A 16,717-nucleotide genomic window follows, 5' to 3' on the forward strand; every position below is an offset into this window, starting at 1 on the left:
TCTCCATCTTCCTTGGCTGCCTCCAATTCTATGAGAAAATCACTCAACTCATGGAGCTTTGAATAGTCTCTGTTGATGATTTTAGGCAAGCCGATGGACTGATGACTGATGTGACTTCTGGCTGTGAAGGTGTCGTCCTTTGTTGTAGGGTAGAAACAAAGCCAACTCTGTGTTCCCTGTGCTCTGTCTGGAGATGTGGGTGTTGAATGGAGTTCACATCTGGCGGTTTATAATGTTGTGTTTCATTCCATGTTGATGGCCGTTGGTGTGGTGATTCAACTTTTATTTGACTTTTCTCTTTGGCCTATGTATCTTGAGTGTCTATGTATTCTTTTGTGCGCTCTAATTTGTCAACTGAATGTTCAAACAACTGCTTGATGTGAAGATAGAAGCTGCTTCGATCACTTCCTTCCACAGCGGCTTCCAAGACCTCCGCTTTGGTGAGTGCAGCTGCTGCGTCCTGCTCCAGTAAGAGCATGTCCATCTTAGCTTCTAGTTGTGCTTTTTCCACTTTGAGTGCTTTTTGTGCAAAGTACACACGTACTTTGGCTGCCTCTGCTTTTGCATGTGCTCTGGCAGCTGCAGCCTCGGTGGAGGAAGCTTTTGACCTCGTTGAAGCATGTGAAGTGGTAGATTTTGTCCGTATTGAGCTTTCTGTGCAATTTGTTCTTGTGTATGCTGTCTTATCTTCTGCGTTAAAGACATCGTTTTACTGTGCCGCCATCGATATGTAGAAATATCTTGGCTTTACCCAAGCACCTTTTCTTGATCAAACACTCTGAAAAACGTCTTCTTGTCCACAGGTTTATTGACCGTAAAAAGGGTAAAACTGAAAATATACAAGCAGAAGGATGCTTACATTGCAGACATGCACACACAGCCAATTACACACACAAGCATACTACTATAAAACATGCATTATGCTCTGTATTGAACTTAAATGGATACATAAAAGCCACAAAATATGTAATTTAAGTGCTCTACAACAAACTAGCTTACTATGCTAACATTCACTTCACTGTATGAATTACAAAAATTAGCATGACTGACTTTTGGCCATAAAACGTCCCAAATTACATCACAGCCAACAAATAATACAACTCAATCAAATATTAACATACCACTCAATAGTGATGGGTTCGGGAACACCGATGCATCGGCGCATGCGTCAAGCTCATAGAGCAAAACCCTGTGTCGATGCGCGTACCGCTTTTAGAAAGTCACGTGACCGATCATGAGCTGTTTCGGTCACGTGACCGATACGCGAACTGTGTCGCACTGATTCCTCCTATGTGCCCTGTGAGCGGGTCTTTTCTACAGCCGGATAAATAATAACTGAGAAGAGAAATAATCTAAAATACGTCTTAATACGTTGGAAAAACTGTTTTTTTTAATAAAAATGTGTAAAAAAATTAATTAAAAAAATTCCCAGTCCACAAGCATCCTCATTCACAACACGTTCTCTTAGATTTCCATGTTATGATACATGTTCACATTATTTATTGACTGTATCTAAAAAATATATTTTTATTTAAATGAAGATATGAAATAATCCTAAATTAAATACAATGACTTGGTTTATATTATTGTATATACTAGGTCATAAAATCAGTGTCAGTTGAGTCGGTCCATAGGTTGCCTGTAGGGATTTTTAATGTCCAGCAGATGTCAGTATTTAGTGACACAGTATCGACACAGTATCAATACAGTTTTGCAATGTGTCGAAACGCTTCATGACGCCTCATCAACCTATCACTACAACTCAACGATACATACCGATGATACTTTGTTTGGCATGAGATTCGAGCAGATGAAAACGTTTGCAAGCGTCACCGAACTAGCTTAAAGTAGACCTGAAAGGAACTCCTTACTGTAAACTAGGCAATGCTGCCTCCCGCTGTCTAAAGGAGGAAGTGCACCTCACTGTTGAATTCCAAAGTGAACTTAAACACTGGTTTTACATATATCATCAACAAATTCAACAAACAAGACAGAACACCTAGTGTGTGTGTGTGACAATCATGAGTACTTTAACTTTTTTAACTTTTAAACTTTAATAGTATCCATTATTGCAACAAAAATTACAGTATATTATCATACTGTCCAAACATTTTTTGTCTGAATAAAAATAAATACTTAAAAGTCTGCTTTGACTTATGATTTTACAGCTGACTACCCATCAAATTATTAAAAATGAAATGAAATGAAAATTGCAGCTGCAAGGGCGCATAGATAATTAGTTTGCATCCATGTTTTTAGTAATAGGATCAGTATCTTGTTTAGCTTATAGAGTGTACTTTTAAGACAATGGAACAATGTAATTGCAGGAATGTGGGAACATACACTGAATACAAGATCAAATCAAACAAGAACAAAACTGCATATTAAAAATAATTTAAAAGAGATCATTATGTAACATACTTACCATCCTTCTGACACCTGCATAACATCGATGTTGTGTAATACATTTAGAAGCAATACACCTGCAATACATTGAAAACAAGACAAACAAAACAGAACAGTGAGAAACATTGAAATGAGCATCATTTCAGCAAACATGATGTAATGACACCTGTGTCATGTGGGACTTAATACAAGTCCGTTAAACATCTCTTTATGGGGAACTGCACTTAAAAATAAAACATTCTGTCCATCATTCACAATCCTTGTATAAAACAAGAACAGATGTTTTTCTTTTCTTAATGCATTCTAAATATTAAATACATTTGATCAAAAGTCCGCTTACAGTGGAGCCAATGTGAGTCAAACTATTCTGCCTGTGAAAGCCCTTAAAAAAACATCTTAACACCTCCTTTAGGGTTTTATATACACGATGTAAGTATATATGTAATGTAGAAATGGGCACATTTATAATAACATTTAATATTTATGTATTTTGATCATTTTAGGCATATGCGTCGCATTATTTTAAAAACACATCACTGCAGACTTTATGAGAGCCAACAAACATAACTAAATATCACTTACTATACAATATCTGCTGCCATTATGATGCCGACTGATAGAAACGTGTTATATTCCCGTTTTGGATGAAAAATGACTCATGTTTCTCGTAAATAAAAGGGGGGCAGAACCAAGTGTCTTTTCATGTTGTTCTCACCATTTCCGGGTCTAAATTGGCTGTCAAAATGTCATGACGCGGAGTCGAACCCGCGTTTCCTCTGCGGCTGGAGCTGCAGGCACCTCTGCTAACCCCTCTGCTGGCAGCATGCTCAGACACGCCTCTGCTCGCGCTGAGCACAACACACCCACACAGCAACAAGCCTGCAAACAATCACTTATCAGCACAGCTGGACTTGACGAGGGGGAGCGGCATGAAGACCAGCGGACCCGAGGAACCTTTGCCAGAACGTCGCTAATCTTCCCAGTAAGCATCACGTCTGGCATTCCCTCCCCTGTGCTTTGCTATTTGCTCTATCCCCGTGTCTCCCTTGTTCATGTCCCTTGTGTCTTCCGCAGTGACTGACTTCCTCGATCCACGACCTCCCTGCTCGGACGCAGACCACGCTGCTTCGCTCCTGCCCTCGACCTCTTGCCTGTTCACGAACTGCCTCTTTGCCTTGCCCCTCTGGACTCGACGAAAGATACAACCAACACTCACAGACAACAACCCCTGGTAACATTTACACTATTAATATTACACATAGTCTACACTCATTCACTTTGATTAGCATACACACGCCACGTAATCATCAAAGGTTTGAATAAACCTTGTGAACCGCAATTGTGCCCTGGTTGTCGCCTCCTTCCCTTCTCTGTACATAACACAAAATGTAGCAACATGTTGGATTACATCCTTGTCCTTCTACCAGGTGAGGCATGGTTTATGATCTACAAAAAACTTTCACGAACAATGAAAGCCAGGAAGCACCTTACCACTCGATGATGTAAACATAGGCGTGATCACGGTGCCGCTATAAATAGTGTGTCTGCGTAAGCGTTTATAATAACAATACCACAAACACTTGGTTAATATTCAAGCCACAAAATATAAATTGAGTATTGTTGGCACTTTTTGGATGTTTTTTAATTGGGTTTTTATGGGTGGAATAGAGGACCTCCATTTTATTTACGAGTTAGAATGCATACAAAAACTACATCGGCCGTCGTGTCTTTCATAATGATTGTGAACGATAGGCAAAATTCCAAAAAAAGAGCATTTCCCCTTTAACAAAAGTCCTATTTTGATGCATGTCTGTTGATAATGAAGCTAAAATTGAGAATACATCAACGGCCAAATTAGCTTGATGCCAAAGTATTGTATATTATATTGTACATATTGTATATTAAAACATGACAGCGAGCTTGATGTTGGTGAATTACATATGACAAATTTGATGGTCAATGCTGTACCACCATTCGATTCAAGAACTCTTTCATTCCGCACTCCATCCAGCTGTATAATCACTCGCCATACAGCAATAGATGGTATCTGTCTATTGCGGTACAGCTCGGTTGGTAGAGTGGCCGTGCCAGCAACTTGAGGGTTGCAGGTTCGATCCCTGCTTTCGCCATCCTAGTCACTGTTGTTGTGTCCTTGGGCAAGACACTTTACCCACCTGCTCCCAGTGCCACCCACACTGGTTTAAGTTTGGTTGGTATCAGCACTTCATCAACAATATCATCTGAGAAATGGACATTGAAACAATAATATACCAGTATATATTATATACTGTATATATAATATGTAAATATTACATACATGTTATATTTTATATTGCTACTATGGTACATTTTTAGTCTAATTTGTACCTGCATTATCTTTTCCATCCTTAGCCATTCCATCCTTTGTAACTGAGCTATTATGTGGAACAATTTCCCTTGTGGATCAATAAAGTTTGTCTAAGTCTAATATTTGTTTTATACCTACAATAGCATTATTGTGTCAGTAATCTAAGTCAGTGTTATGGAATGTGTCTAATAAAGTCTCAGTTCATATCCAGAACACTGCCACGAAACACACAGTAGCTAAGCTTAAAGCTATAGATGGCAACAATTTCACTGGTAGGCATGAATACAGTACAATAGTATTCAATCGACAATAGTAAAGTTCACCCTTACTTGTGAAAAGTAATGCTGTGAGCCCTGTTTTCCAGGACAGTGCTTTGATTGATTGAGACTTGTATTAGTAGATTGCACAGTACAGTACATATTCCGTACAATTGACCACTAAATGGTAACACCCGAATAAGTTTTTCAACTTCTTTAAGTCGGGGTCCACGTTAATCAATTCATGGTATAAATATAAACTATCAGCATAATACAGTCATCACACAAGTTAATCATAATCAGAGTATATACATTGAATTATTTACATTATTTACAATATGGGGGGGTGGGACGTGGAGGGGGTTGGGGTGGGGGCAGAGGGGGGGGTTGGGTTTGGTTGATATCAGCACTTCAGTAATCAACAATTATATCATCTGAGAAATGGACATTGAAACAGTGAAGGTCGGACTTCGTAGGATATGTACAGCGAGCAGTGAACATACACAGAAAGCATAAGAACAAGTATATACATTTGATTATTTACATTTGATTAATTACAATCCGGGGAGGTGAGATGTGGTGGGGGGAGGGTGTTAGTCTAGGTTTGTAGTTGCCTGGAGGTGTTCTTTAAGTGCAGTTTTGAAGGAGGGTAGATTGATTTTTTTGATTGGGACTTTGATTAGTAGGTTGCACAGTGAAGTACATATTCCGTAAAATTGACCACTAAATGATAACACCCAAATACGTTTTTCAACTTGTTTGAGTCGGGGTCCCCTTAAATTGATTCATGATACAGATATATACTATCAGATATATACTATCATCATAATACAGTCATCACACAAGATAATCACATTGAATTATTTACATTATTTACAATCAGGGGTGTGGAGGGGGGGTAGGATATGGACAGCAAGTAGTGGACATAGAGAGAGAGAGAGAGAGAGAGAGAGAGAGAGAGCGAGAGAGAGAGATCAGAAGGCATAAGAAAAAGTATCTGCATTTGATTGTTTAGAAACTGGAAATTATGATGTATCATGTTGTATGCTTGCAGGTTCGAAATAAACTCAAACTCAAACTCAAACATTTGATTATTAGCAATCCGGGGAGGGTGTTAGTTTAGGTTGGTAGCTGCCTGGAGGTGAACTTTTATTGCGGTTTTGAAGGAGGATAGAGATGCCCTTTCTTTTATACCTGTTGGGAGCGCATTCCACATTGATGTGGCATAGAAAGAGAATGAGTTAAGACCTTTGTTAGTTCGGAATCTGGGTTTAACGTGGTTAGTGGAGCTCCCTCTGGTGTTGTGGTTATGGCGGTCATTTAAGTTAAGGAAGTAGTTTGACAAGTAATTTGGTATCAGGGAGGTGTAGCGAATTGCATGCTCTGGTGTCTTGTTCTTTATGCTGCTCAAAATAGGAGTAGTTGACCGGTTCAAGATGGCGGCTGAATTTCCTGCACCCCAGCACCCAACGCGGCGTCTATCCACGACAAGGGGACGGCGGCGTCTACGTGTTCATATCTATGCGGGTACGTCATGTGAGGTCATGACGCTGGGCAACGTGACAACCAGGGCCGCAAAGCATCGCTATATTGTGCAAGAAATACACTTTTATGGAAATGGTAGCGACATTAAGGACGTAGTATGACACTATTAAGTATTGAAATTACTAAAACTCTTAATTAAACCAAGGGGATGGTTTATAGACACATTTGTATCGTACTGTGTCAAAACAAAATTGGGTCATATATCTCACTCTAGTTGGGGTTTGAAAATATATCATGCTAAGGTTTAACGCAGCCATGTTAGCTATTAACCCTTTATAGCCGGTAATAACCAATAACCGCTCCCTCCCGTGTCTATTTCCCTTTAAGAGACGTGGGCTGGTCTGTGTGTGTCACCCACCCGTGTCCAAGCATCCACTGGGGGAGGAGAGCCTCTGTGTCCATACAGCTAAAGGGCGAATAAATAAAGAAAATAGCGTAAGAAAGGAGAACGGGGATCCTGTCTCCTCCTCCTCGGCTCCTTACACTGCGCACACCTTTTGCGCATTCGATGCACATTTTTCTTTCGCCGCAGAATCAAGGGGTAAAAACAAAAAACAAACACCGATTATTTTTTTGTTTATAATTGATGATTTATTCCCCCTCCTCTTTTTGATGACGCCGGAAGAGGAATCGTCTACAAGTGCCATCGGAACGTGATATCGGAGCTACTACCTATGGAGTGTTAAGCGAAACGGTTATTTTGTTTCGCACATTTGGGGGCTTAATATAAGCTGCGGGGCTTCCATCGCTTGTGGGCTGTTACGTAACCGAGTGGTTTTTAGCTGTCCGAGGTGCTGAAAAGCGGGCCAGCCGTGAGCAATTCACGTAAGTCCAACCACAAAAACACAAAAAACGATAAAAAAAATAACCAAAAAAATAACTCATTTTATATCAGCACGACAGCTCTATTCGAAAGCATATTTCCCGTGCCTTTTCTGTGCAGGCACGAAGAAGGTCAAAGGCCTGTTTGCTGCAGAGCCACCTGGGCGATACGGATTGATTGTCTGTCCTGCGGTGAAGTATCCCACAGAGGGTCCAAATGTCTGGGCAGACGCTAACGGACCGCATCGCCGCGGCCCAGTACCAGCTAACGGGCTCAGACATGGCCCGGGCTGTGTGCAAAGCCACCACTCACGAAGTGATGGCGCCCAAGAAGAAGCACCTGGACTGTAAGTCAAGCACAACGTGCAGTGGAACGATCTTGCTTAATGGCTGCAACGTGCATGCTCGATAATGGTGCAATTCATTCAGGGGTGTTCAAAGTGCATGCCGGGGAGCCTTTTGCAGCACACTGTAGACATGTAGGAAGAAACAACAAAGAAAACAGCAAAGAAAGATGTCAAAAATTAAATGTTGGAATGTTGAGACATGTTACTTTTTTTTGTAGTTACCACCTTGTATCCCGACTACAGGACACGGTTGAGTGAATTGATGTAACCATGGCAATACTACAGGCCAAGCCACAAACAACTCCTGATTCATCATTATCACTTGCAACAAAATGTCTCAGCCATGAGTCAGGGCAGGCTGGCTGTTAGCATGTAGCACTTGCACTGCAGCAGAACTGCCAATAAATATTGCAACAACAATAAGATAATAGAGACACGATACCTGAGTGCAATCATCTAATGTTGTTTTTCGCAATTAACACAATGCAACTTTCCATGAGGTCATTTCAAATTGCGTAAAATTAGTTCTAAAATTGCACAACTGTTTAAAAAGCTGCTAAAGGGAGCTGCAAACTAGCCATCATCTGGCTTCTTGCGGTGTTGTATTTGTGTTTTATATTGCATATATTGCATTATATTGCAGTACGTTGACACAGGGTGTGTAGTATGTGTACCTCACAATACAAAGGTCCTGGGTTCGATCCTGGGCTCGGGCTGATTGGCAACACTAAATTGGCCCTAGCGAATGAATGTGAGTGTGAATGTTGTCTGTCTATCTGTGTTGGCCCTACGATGAGGTTGCGACTTGTCCAGGGTGTACCCCGCCTTCCACCCAAGTGCAGCTGGGATAAGCTCCAGCACCCCCCACGACCCTGTAAGGGACAAGCGGTAGAAAATGGATGGATGGTCAACCTTTTGCATGTACCTGTGCAATGTTTAAGAGTGTTAAAAACATATATCAGTATGACGGTGGTTAACTTATTCATACACCTTGATGTTTAATGAATTATATATAGTTAGAATGCCTGTAGCTATGGTGTTATATCCGGGACATGTCGACACTGGAACCGATTATTACAATTTTTATGATCTTTAATGATCGCCTCGTTTTAAATTCACCCAGGAATGTCCTATCTAGTTTAACATGTTAATATTATGATGGGTAACTTATTTATACGCTTCAATGATATGTTCGTTTTTTACAAAAATCCCCAGAGTTTTTATTGGAAGCTTTGTTTGCCGCTGGAACAGATTACTGCCATTTCCGTGTTTTCAATTAAGTTAAGTTAAAGTACCAATTAAGATTAAAGATTAAAGTACCAATGATTGTCACACACATGAAATTTGTCCTCTGCATTTGACCCATCCCCTTGGGGAGCAGTGGGCAGCAGCGGCGCCGCGCCTGGGAATCATTTTGGTGATTTAACCCCCAACTCCAACCCTTGATGCTGAGTGCCAAGCAGGGAGGGAAACGGGTCCCATTTTTATAGTCTTTGGTATGACTCGGCTGGGATTTAAACTCCAACCTACCGATCTCAGGGCAGACACGATTGTCACACACACACTAGGTGTGGTGAAATGTGTCCTCTGCATTTGTTCACCCCCTGGGAGGTGAGGGTAGCAGTGGGCAGCAGCGGTGGCCGCGCCCAGGAATAATTTTTGGTGATATAATCCCCAATTCCAACCCTTGATGCTGAGTGCCAAGCAGGGAGGTAATGGGTCCCATTGTTATAGTCTTTGGTATGACTCGGCCGGGGGTTGAACTCACAACCTACCGATCTCAGGGCGGACACTCTAACCACTAGGCCACTGAATAGGTTACACCCGCAAATCTGTCCGTAAATTGGCCGTGGAGGTTCCACTGTGAGTTCAAATCCCAGCCGAGTCATACTAAAGACTATAAAAATGGGACCCGTTTCCTCCCTGCTTGGCACTCAGCATCAAGGGTTGGAGTTCGGGGGTTAAATCACCAAAATGATTCCCGGGCGCGGCGCCGCTGCTGCCCACTGCTCCCCAAGGGGATGGGTCAAATGCAGAGGACAAATTTCACCACATCTAGTGTGTGTGTGACAATCATTGGTACTTTAATCTTAATATTATTTTCAGTTTAATAAAACAACTATAAAGACAAGGAACCAGAAATTAATTAGGGTATTGGAGAGAGTAGCGTAACTGCATGTCAATACAATGTGCATAGGAGTGTTTTTGTACATACAAGCTAAGTGAGACGTTCCCTTGACAGCTTTAACACAGCTTAGGCAAACCAGCATGAATCAATACAGCACTCGCCATAGATGTTGACTTATACTGACACGCAGAGCTAAAATACACCATGACAGATATATTTTGGTCTATCTATAATGGACGCTTCTTCGTCGTCTTGGACGAAGGCCACATAACTTGTGATCCGCTCCCCTAGTGAATAATTCACTAATCAGCCAATGACTGTCCTGCATTATTTACACAGCAAAAGGCGTCAATGTTAAGAATGCGTTTCTTTGACCTCTTGGAGTTAAAACTAACTGCAATGTGCTGCTGTGCATGTGTTGTATGCATGATTGCTCAAGAGGGGCTCCACAGGCACACCAACTAAACAAACTTTGTGCTATCATTTCTTGACAATCTTAAACATATTTTCATGCATTCCTGTGTCTAATTCAAGGCCGGCTTGTTGCGGTATGTAGGCCACTGTGCTTCTCTTTCTGTGTTTCTAACCTAGATATTTGGGGGAGGGGGAGGGGGGGGGGGGGGCTCACAAGTAACACTCGCCTGGAACTATAATAGATGTTGTCATACTGTATGTTACTGTGTGTTTTACAGATAAGCCTGATGTATATCGTAGTTTGATATAAGATGGCATTTTTATACCATTTTATACCAGTTGTTTTAGCAGTGCATGCGACCCATGGTGTGCATGTTGGTTGTGCAGTTGCCATGGTAACCACCGACAGTGTCAGGATTTGGCACTAAAATGACAAGAGGGCAAATGACAGGGTATCAGGAAAGAATCTTTGACGTTTTTTTACAATGGGAATTTGTATTACTACAGGCGCATTGGTGGTTATTTGGGCTGGTAAACTGTATCCTTGTTAACAAAAGCTTAAATTGAAATACACCAATAAAATACCAGCTGGAAATCATGTTCTATTGCTCTCTCTAAGCTTTAAAGCATAGATCCTTAATTAGACGCTGTGGTCAAATGGGCACTGGGGGGCATTCATAGGGAACATGTGGCCACACACACACACACACACACACACACACACACACACACACACACACACACACACACACACACACACATATATACACAATCACATACACATTCACACACACGCACACAAGGTCAACTGACTCAACAGGGGCTTTAAATGAATCTGTGGCCATGTAAAAAGTACGCTAAGCTGAATTATTGTTCATTTTAAGCGAGGATGCTAAATTATACCAAGACTAATATATATCTATACATATATATACAAAACCCAAAACCAGTGAAGTTGGCACATTGTGTAATTCGTAAATAAAAACAAAATACAACGATTTGCAAATTCTTTTTAACTTATATTCAATTGAATAGACTGCAAAGACAAGATATTTAATGTTTGAAGTGAGAAACGTAAATTTTTTTTTGCCAATAATCATTAACTTAGAATTTAACAGCAGTAACACATTGCAAAAAAGTTGGCACAGGGGCATTTTTACCACTGTGTTACATGGCCTTTCCTTTTAACAACACTCAGTAAACATTTGGGAACTGAGGAGACCAATTTATGAAGCTTTTCAGGTGGAATATTTTCCCATTCTTGCTTGATGTACAGCTTAAGTTGTTCAACAGTCCGGGGTTTCCATTGTCGTATTTCACGCTTCATATTGCGCCACACATTTTCAATGGGAGACAGGTCTGGACTACAGGCAGGCCAGTCTAGTACCCGCACTCTTTTACTACAAAGCCACGCTGTTGTAACACGTGGCTTGGCATTTTCTTGTTGAAATAAGCAGGGGCGTCCATGATAACATTGCTTGGATGGCAACATATGTTGCGCCAAAATCTGTTTGTACCTTTCAGCATTAATGGTGCCTTCACAGATGTGTAAGTTACCCATGTCTTGGGCACTAATACACCCCCATACCATCACAGATGCTGGCTTTTGAACTTTGCGCCTATAACAATCCGTACGGTTCTTTTCCTCTTTGGTCCGGAGGACACGACGTCCACAGTTTCCAAAAACAATTGGAAATGTGGACTCGTCAGACCACAGAACACTTTTCCACTTTGCGCCAGTCCATCTTAGATGAGCTCGGGCCCAGCGAAGCTAGCAGCGTTTCTGGGTGTTGTTGATAAATGGCTTTGGCTTTGCATAGTAGAGTTTTAACTTGCACTTACAGATGTAGCGACCAACTGTAGTTACTGACAGTGGTTTTCTGTTCCTAAACCCATGTGACAATTTGCTCACGCATTTGTTCACAAAGTGGTGACCCTCGCCCCATCCTTGTTTGTGAATGACTGAGCATTTCATTTAAGCTGCTTTTATACCCAATCATGGTGTTGGCCCTCTAGTCCAGGGTGTACCCTGCCTTCCGCCCCCATTGTAGCTGAGATAGGCTCCAGCGCCCCCGCGACCCCGAAGGGAATAAGCGGTAGAAAATGGATGGATGGATGGATGGAACCCACCTGTTCCCAATTAGCCTGTTCACCTGTGGGATGTTCCAAATAAGTGTTTCTCAGTCTTTTTTGCCACTTGTGCCAGCTTTTTTGAAACATGTTGCAGGCATCAAATTCCAAATGAGCTAATATTTGCAAAAAAATAACAACGTTTTCCAATTCGAACGTTAAATATGTTGTCTTTGCAGTGAATTCAATTGAATATAAATTGAAAAGCTTTTGCAAATCATTGTATTCTGTTTTTATGTATGATTTACACAACGTGCCAACTTCACTGGTTTTGGGTTTTGTAAATATACATATATATGTACACACACACACACACACACACACACACACACACACACACACACACACACACACACACACACACACACACACACACACACACACACACACTCACACACACACACACACACACACACACACACACACACACACACACACACACACACACACACACACACACACACACACACACACACACACACACACACACACACACAAAATGTCACTTTTAAACTATTTACCCAAAAGTCCAATGTCCACTTTAGCGCATTCACACCATTAGTTAAGTGTTTGAGCAGTCTGTAAGGTCATGCTAATATCAGTCCGGACAATATTTTGCTGGCTTCTTTTTGCGATTGTTGTGGCCAAAAATGCCTGAATTTGCAACAACTTATTTTATTTGTATTTTTTTAAATAACATTAAAGGCCTACTGAAATGAAATTTTCTTATTTAAACGGGGATAGCATATCCATTCTATGTGTCATACTTGATCATTTCACGATATTGCCATATTTTTGCTAAAAGGATTTAGTAGAGAACATCGACGATAAATTTCACAACTTTTGGTCGCTGATAAAAAAAGCCTTGCCTGTACCGGAAGTAGCGTGACGTTGCAGGTTGAAGGGCTCCTCACATTTCCCCATTGTTTACACCAGCAGCGAGAGCGATTCGGACCGAGAAAGCGACGATTACCCCATTAATTTGAGCGAGGATGAAAGATTCGTGGATGAGGAACGTGAGAGTGAAGGACTAGAGTGCAGTGCAGGACGTATCTTTTTTCGCTCTGACCGTAACTTAGGTAAAAGGGCTCATTGGATTACACTCCTTTTTATATTGTGGATCACGGATTTGTATTTTAAACCACCTCGGATACTATGCCCTCTTGAAAATGAGAGTCGAGAACGCGAAATGGACCTTCACAGTGACTTTTATCTCCACGACAATACATCGGCGAAGCACTTTAGCTACGGAGCTAACGTGATAGCATTGTGCTTAAATGCAGATAGAAACAAAATAAATGAGCCCCTGACTGGAAGGATAGACAGAAGATCAACAATACTACCAAACTCTGGACCTGTAACCACACGGTTAATGCTTTCCAGCCTGGCGAAGCCTAGCAATGCTGTTGCTAACGACGCCATTGAAGCTAACTTAGCAACGGGACCTCGACAGAGCTATGCTAAAAACATTAGCTCTACACCTACGCCAGCCCTCATCTGCTCATCATCACCCGTGCTCAACTGCGTTCCAGCGATCGACGGCGCGACGAAGGACTTCCCCCGATCATCGATGCGGTCGGCGGCTAGCGTCGGATAGCGCGTCTGCTATCCAACTAAAAGTCCTCCTGGTTGTGTTGCTGCATCCAGCCGCTAATACACTGATCCCACCTACAGCTTTCTTCTTTGCAGTCTTCATTGTTCATTAAACAAATTGCAAAAGATTCACCAACACAGATGTCCAGAATACTGTGGAATTTTGCGATGAAAACAGAGCTGTTTGTATTGGGATACAATGGTGTACCAATACTTCCGCTTCAACCATTGACGTCACGCGCAAATGTCATCATACCTAGACGTTTTCAGCTGGAAGTTTCCCGGGAAATTTAAAATTGCACTTTATAAGTTAACCCGGCCGTATTGGCATGTGTTGCAATGTTAAGATTTCATCATTGATATATAAACTATCAGACTGTGTGGTCGGTAGTAGTGGGTTTCAGTAGGCCTTTACCGTAATTTCCGGACTATAAGCCGCTACTTTTTCCCCTCGTTCTGGTCCCTGCGGCTTATACAAGGGTGCGGCTTATATACGGCCTGTTCTTCTCCGGCACCGACGAAGAGGATTTCGGTGGTTTTAGTACACAGGAGGAAGACGATGACACAATGATTAAAGACTGACTTTTCATATACCGGTAGGCTGGTTATTTTGATAACGTACAGGCGAGCACTTTGTATTACTTTGCACCGTTGTATTATTTGTACTCTGCACAAATGCTGTTCGCCATGTCAAAGATGTGAAAGTTTGATTGAATGATTGAAAGATTTATTGTTAATAAATGGGACGCTTTGCGTTCCCAAACAGTCATCTCTGTCCCGACAATCCCCTCCGTGGTAGCAGGAACCCCTATATACTACGCTAATTACACATCAAAACCCTGCGGCTTATAGTCGGGTGCGGCTTATATATGGAGCAATCTGTATTTTCCCCTAAATTTAGCTGGCGCGGCTTATAGTCAGGTGCGGCTTATAGTCCGGAAATTACGGTAAATCGATTTGTGATTCTGTGAATTTGTTAGCACATGATTGCAACAAAAAGTGGAAAACAAGTAAGAATTTATACTTGTTTTTTACCATGCAGGCTTAAATGTAGACACTAGTTGGCTGTAAAAGTACATACTCAGGGGCTCATTGTCAAATTACTGTACTGTTTCAATTCATAAGTAATAATACTAATAATACATTATAACTATTGAAAAAACACCACCAAAAGTATCCTCATTATCTGCTGTATGCTTTGTTGTGCACAAGTTGCAGACATTATCTGAGTATGTTTTACGCATGAAGAGCCTTTGTCCATCTTAAACATTTATTACCGCACGTTAAGAGCATTTGTGAAACTGTTGAGAGCGATCTTTTGCGAGAATTTTTGTTTGTAAATGATAGACGATGAGAGGTTATCATCCCACTTCAACATCTCTATCATTTAAATGCTGCCTCTTTTCTAGGTCAGCATTGCAATTAAAATCATGCTCTTAATTTGACTTTGATAAAGTTTGAATAAATACAGAAAATAAATACATGTAGATTAGGAAGTTAGGACGCCTGTGTTTTGCTAAATGTGTATTTCTACATTACCCTGAAGGCTTAGTGCTGTAGAGAACCAGAAGTAGGCCTGAGTCATGCAGGGCGGGAGGACAACAATTGTGCTGTGTGAGTAATAAAGAGTTGATATATTGTTACACGTTGCTGTCCCTGCTTCGTCTACACGAGAAAAAAACATACGTTTTGACTAGACAGTTGACGTGCGCGTTTGAACATCACTCAGAAACAAATTCGATTAGGAAAATTACGCAAATTGTGCAGAGAAGTTGCAGGCATAAGGCAAAGTTGTGGAGATTGGTTGAATTTGCTTGAATTGCCGCGATTGCAAGGACACACATGGACATCTCATTTATGCACACAGCCACATTGATTTGTCAAAAAGATCTAATACAAAACTATCAAAAGAGCAATTATTTTTGTTGTTGTGGTTTGTAGCGGTGCAGAACTGCACGGCATTACACTAAAAGCGGTTCCTAATATTTAGCATCTCTTCTGTACCAACCAAATTATTAGAAAGTACTTCCCATACAATGCAAGTTGTATGGGAGGCTTATATTCGTAAAAACACACGTTTTCGATGCAACTCTTGCATTAAACAGTGCGCAGGTAGGTTTACCTAATGACCAGTACAGCCCACATTTCAATCTTAGAGTGCTTCCGCAGCCCGTGGATTACCATAAGAGTCTTTATTTAGCTCGGGCAATCCTTATTACACACACACACACACACACACACACACACACACACACACACACACACACACACACACACACACACACACACACACACACACACACACACACACACACACACACACACACACACACACGTTAAGTGTCACATACTGCTTGTTTGTTTACTTCAGGTAATGATATCATGACATAAAGCAGAAATCTGCACAGCAACACAGCCTACATAAAAAAAGATCAAACACGACTACTGATATGACCTGACATGCAGTCAAAGTATATGTATTAAGTGTATGTATTTCATATTTCAGTCATTCACAACTCCTCCAACACGAACATTATTGTTTTTTCACTTTTTGGCTTCTTATTAAATAACTTTTTTAAATAGATTCAATCTTGCATGTGGAAACTTTAAGTGTGGGCTTTAGTTGATACAACACTCCCGTCAGGGGGTGCATTCTACGGCGGTGGTGCATTATCCACCAGGAGGCAGGATTACTGCGAGCCTCAGCCAGTGCGTCTTCGCAGCCGTT

General features: G+C 41.3%; 1 protein-coding gene across 12 annotated transcripts in view; it reads left to right on the forward strand.

Annotated features, from left to right (window-relative positions):
• Window positions 1–6,903: 6,903 nt before the first annotated feature.
• The window catches only part of LOC133648557 (clathrin coat assembly protein AP180-like), a 58,010-nt gene continuing 48,196 nt past the window's right edge, over window positions 6,904–16,717 (forward strand). For 6 of the 12 annotated variants that reach the window (XM_062044760.1, XM_062044765.1, XM_062044762.1 and 3 more), the window contains exons 1-2: window positions 6,905–7,380; window positions 7,499–7,724. In XM_062044760.1, coding sequence (XP_061900744.1) covers window positions 7,595–7,724 — 130 coding nt within the window. In that variant the 5' untranslated portion in view covers window positions 6,905–7,380; window positions 7,499–7,594. Of the gene's footprint in view, window positions 7,381–7,498; window positions 7,725–16,717 lie in introns of all 12 variants that reach the window. The other 6 variants (XM_062044766.1, XM_062044768.1, XM_062044769.1 and 3 more) reach the window with 3 other exon arrangements.

Source organism: Entelurus aequoreus, linkage group LG04 (assembly GCF_033978785.1).
Source record: "Entelurus aequoreus isolate RoL-2023_Sb linkage group LG04, RoL_Eaeq_v1.1, whole genome shotgun sequence".
NCBI classification, from domain to species: domain Eukaryota; kingdom Metazoa; phylum Chordata; class Actinopteri; order Syngnathiformes; family Syngnathidae; genus Entelurus; species Entelurus aequoreus.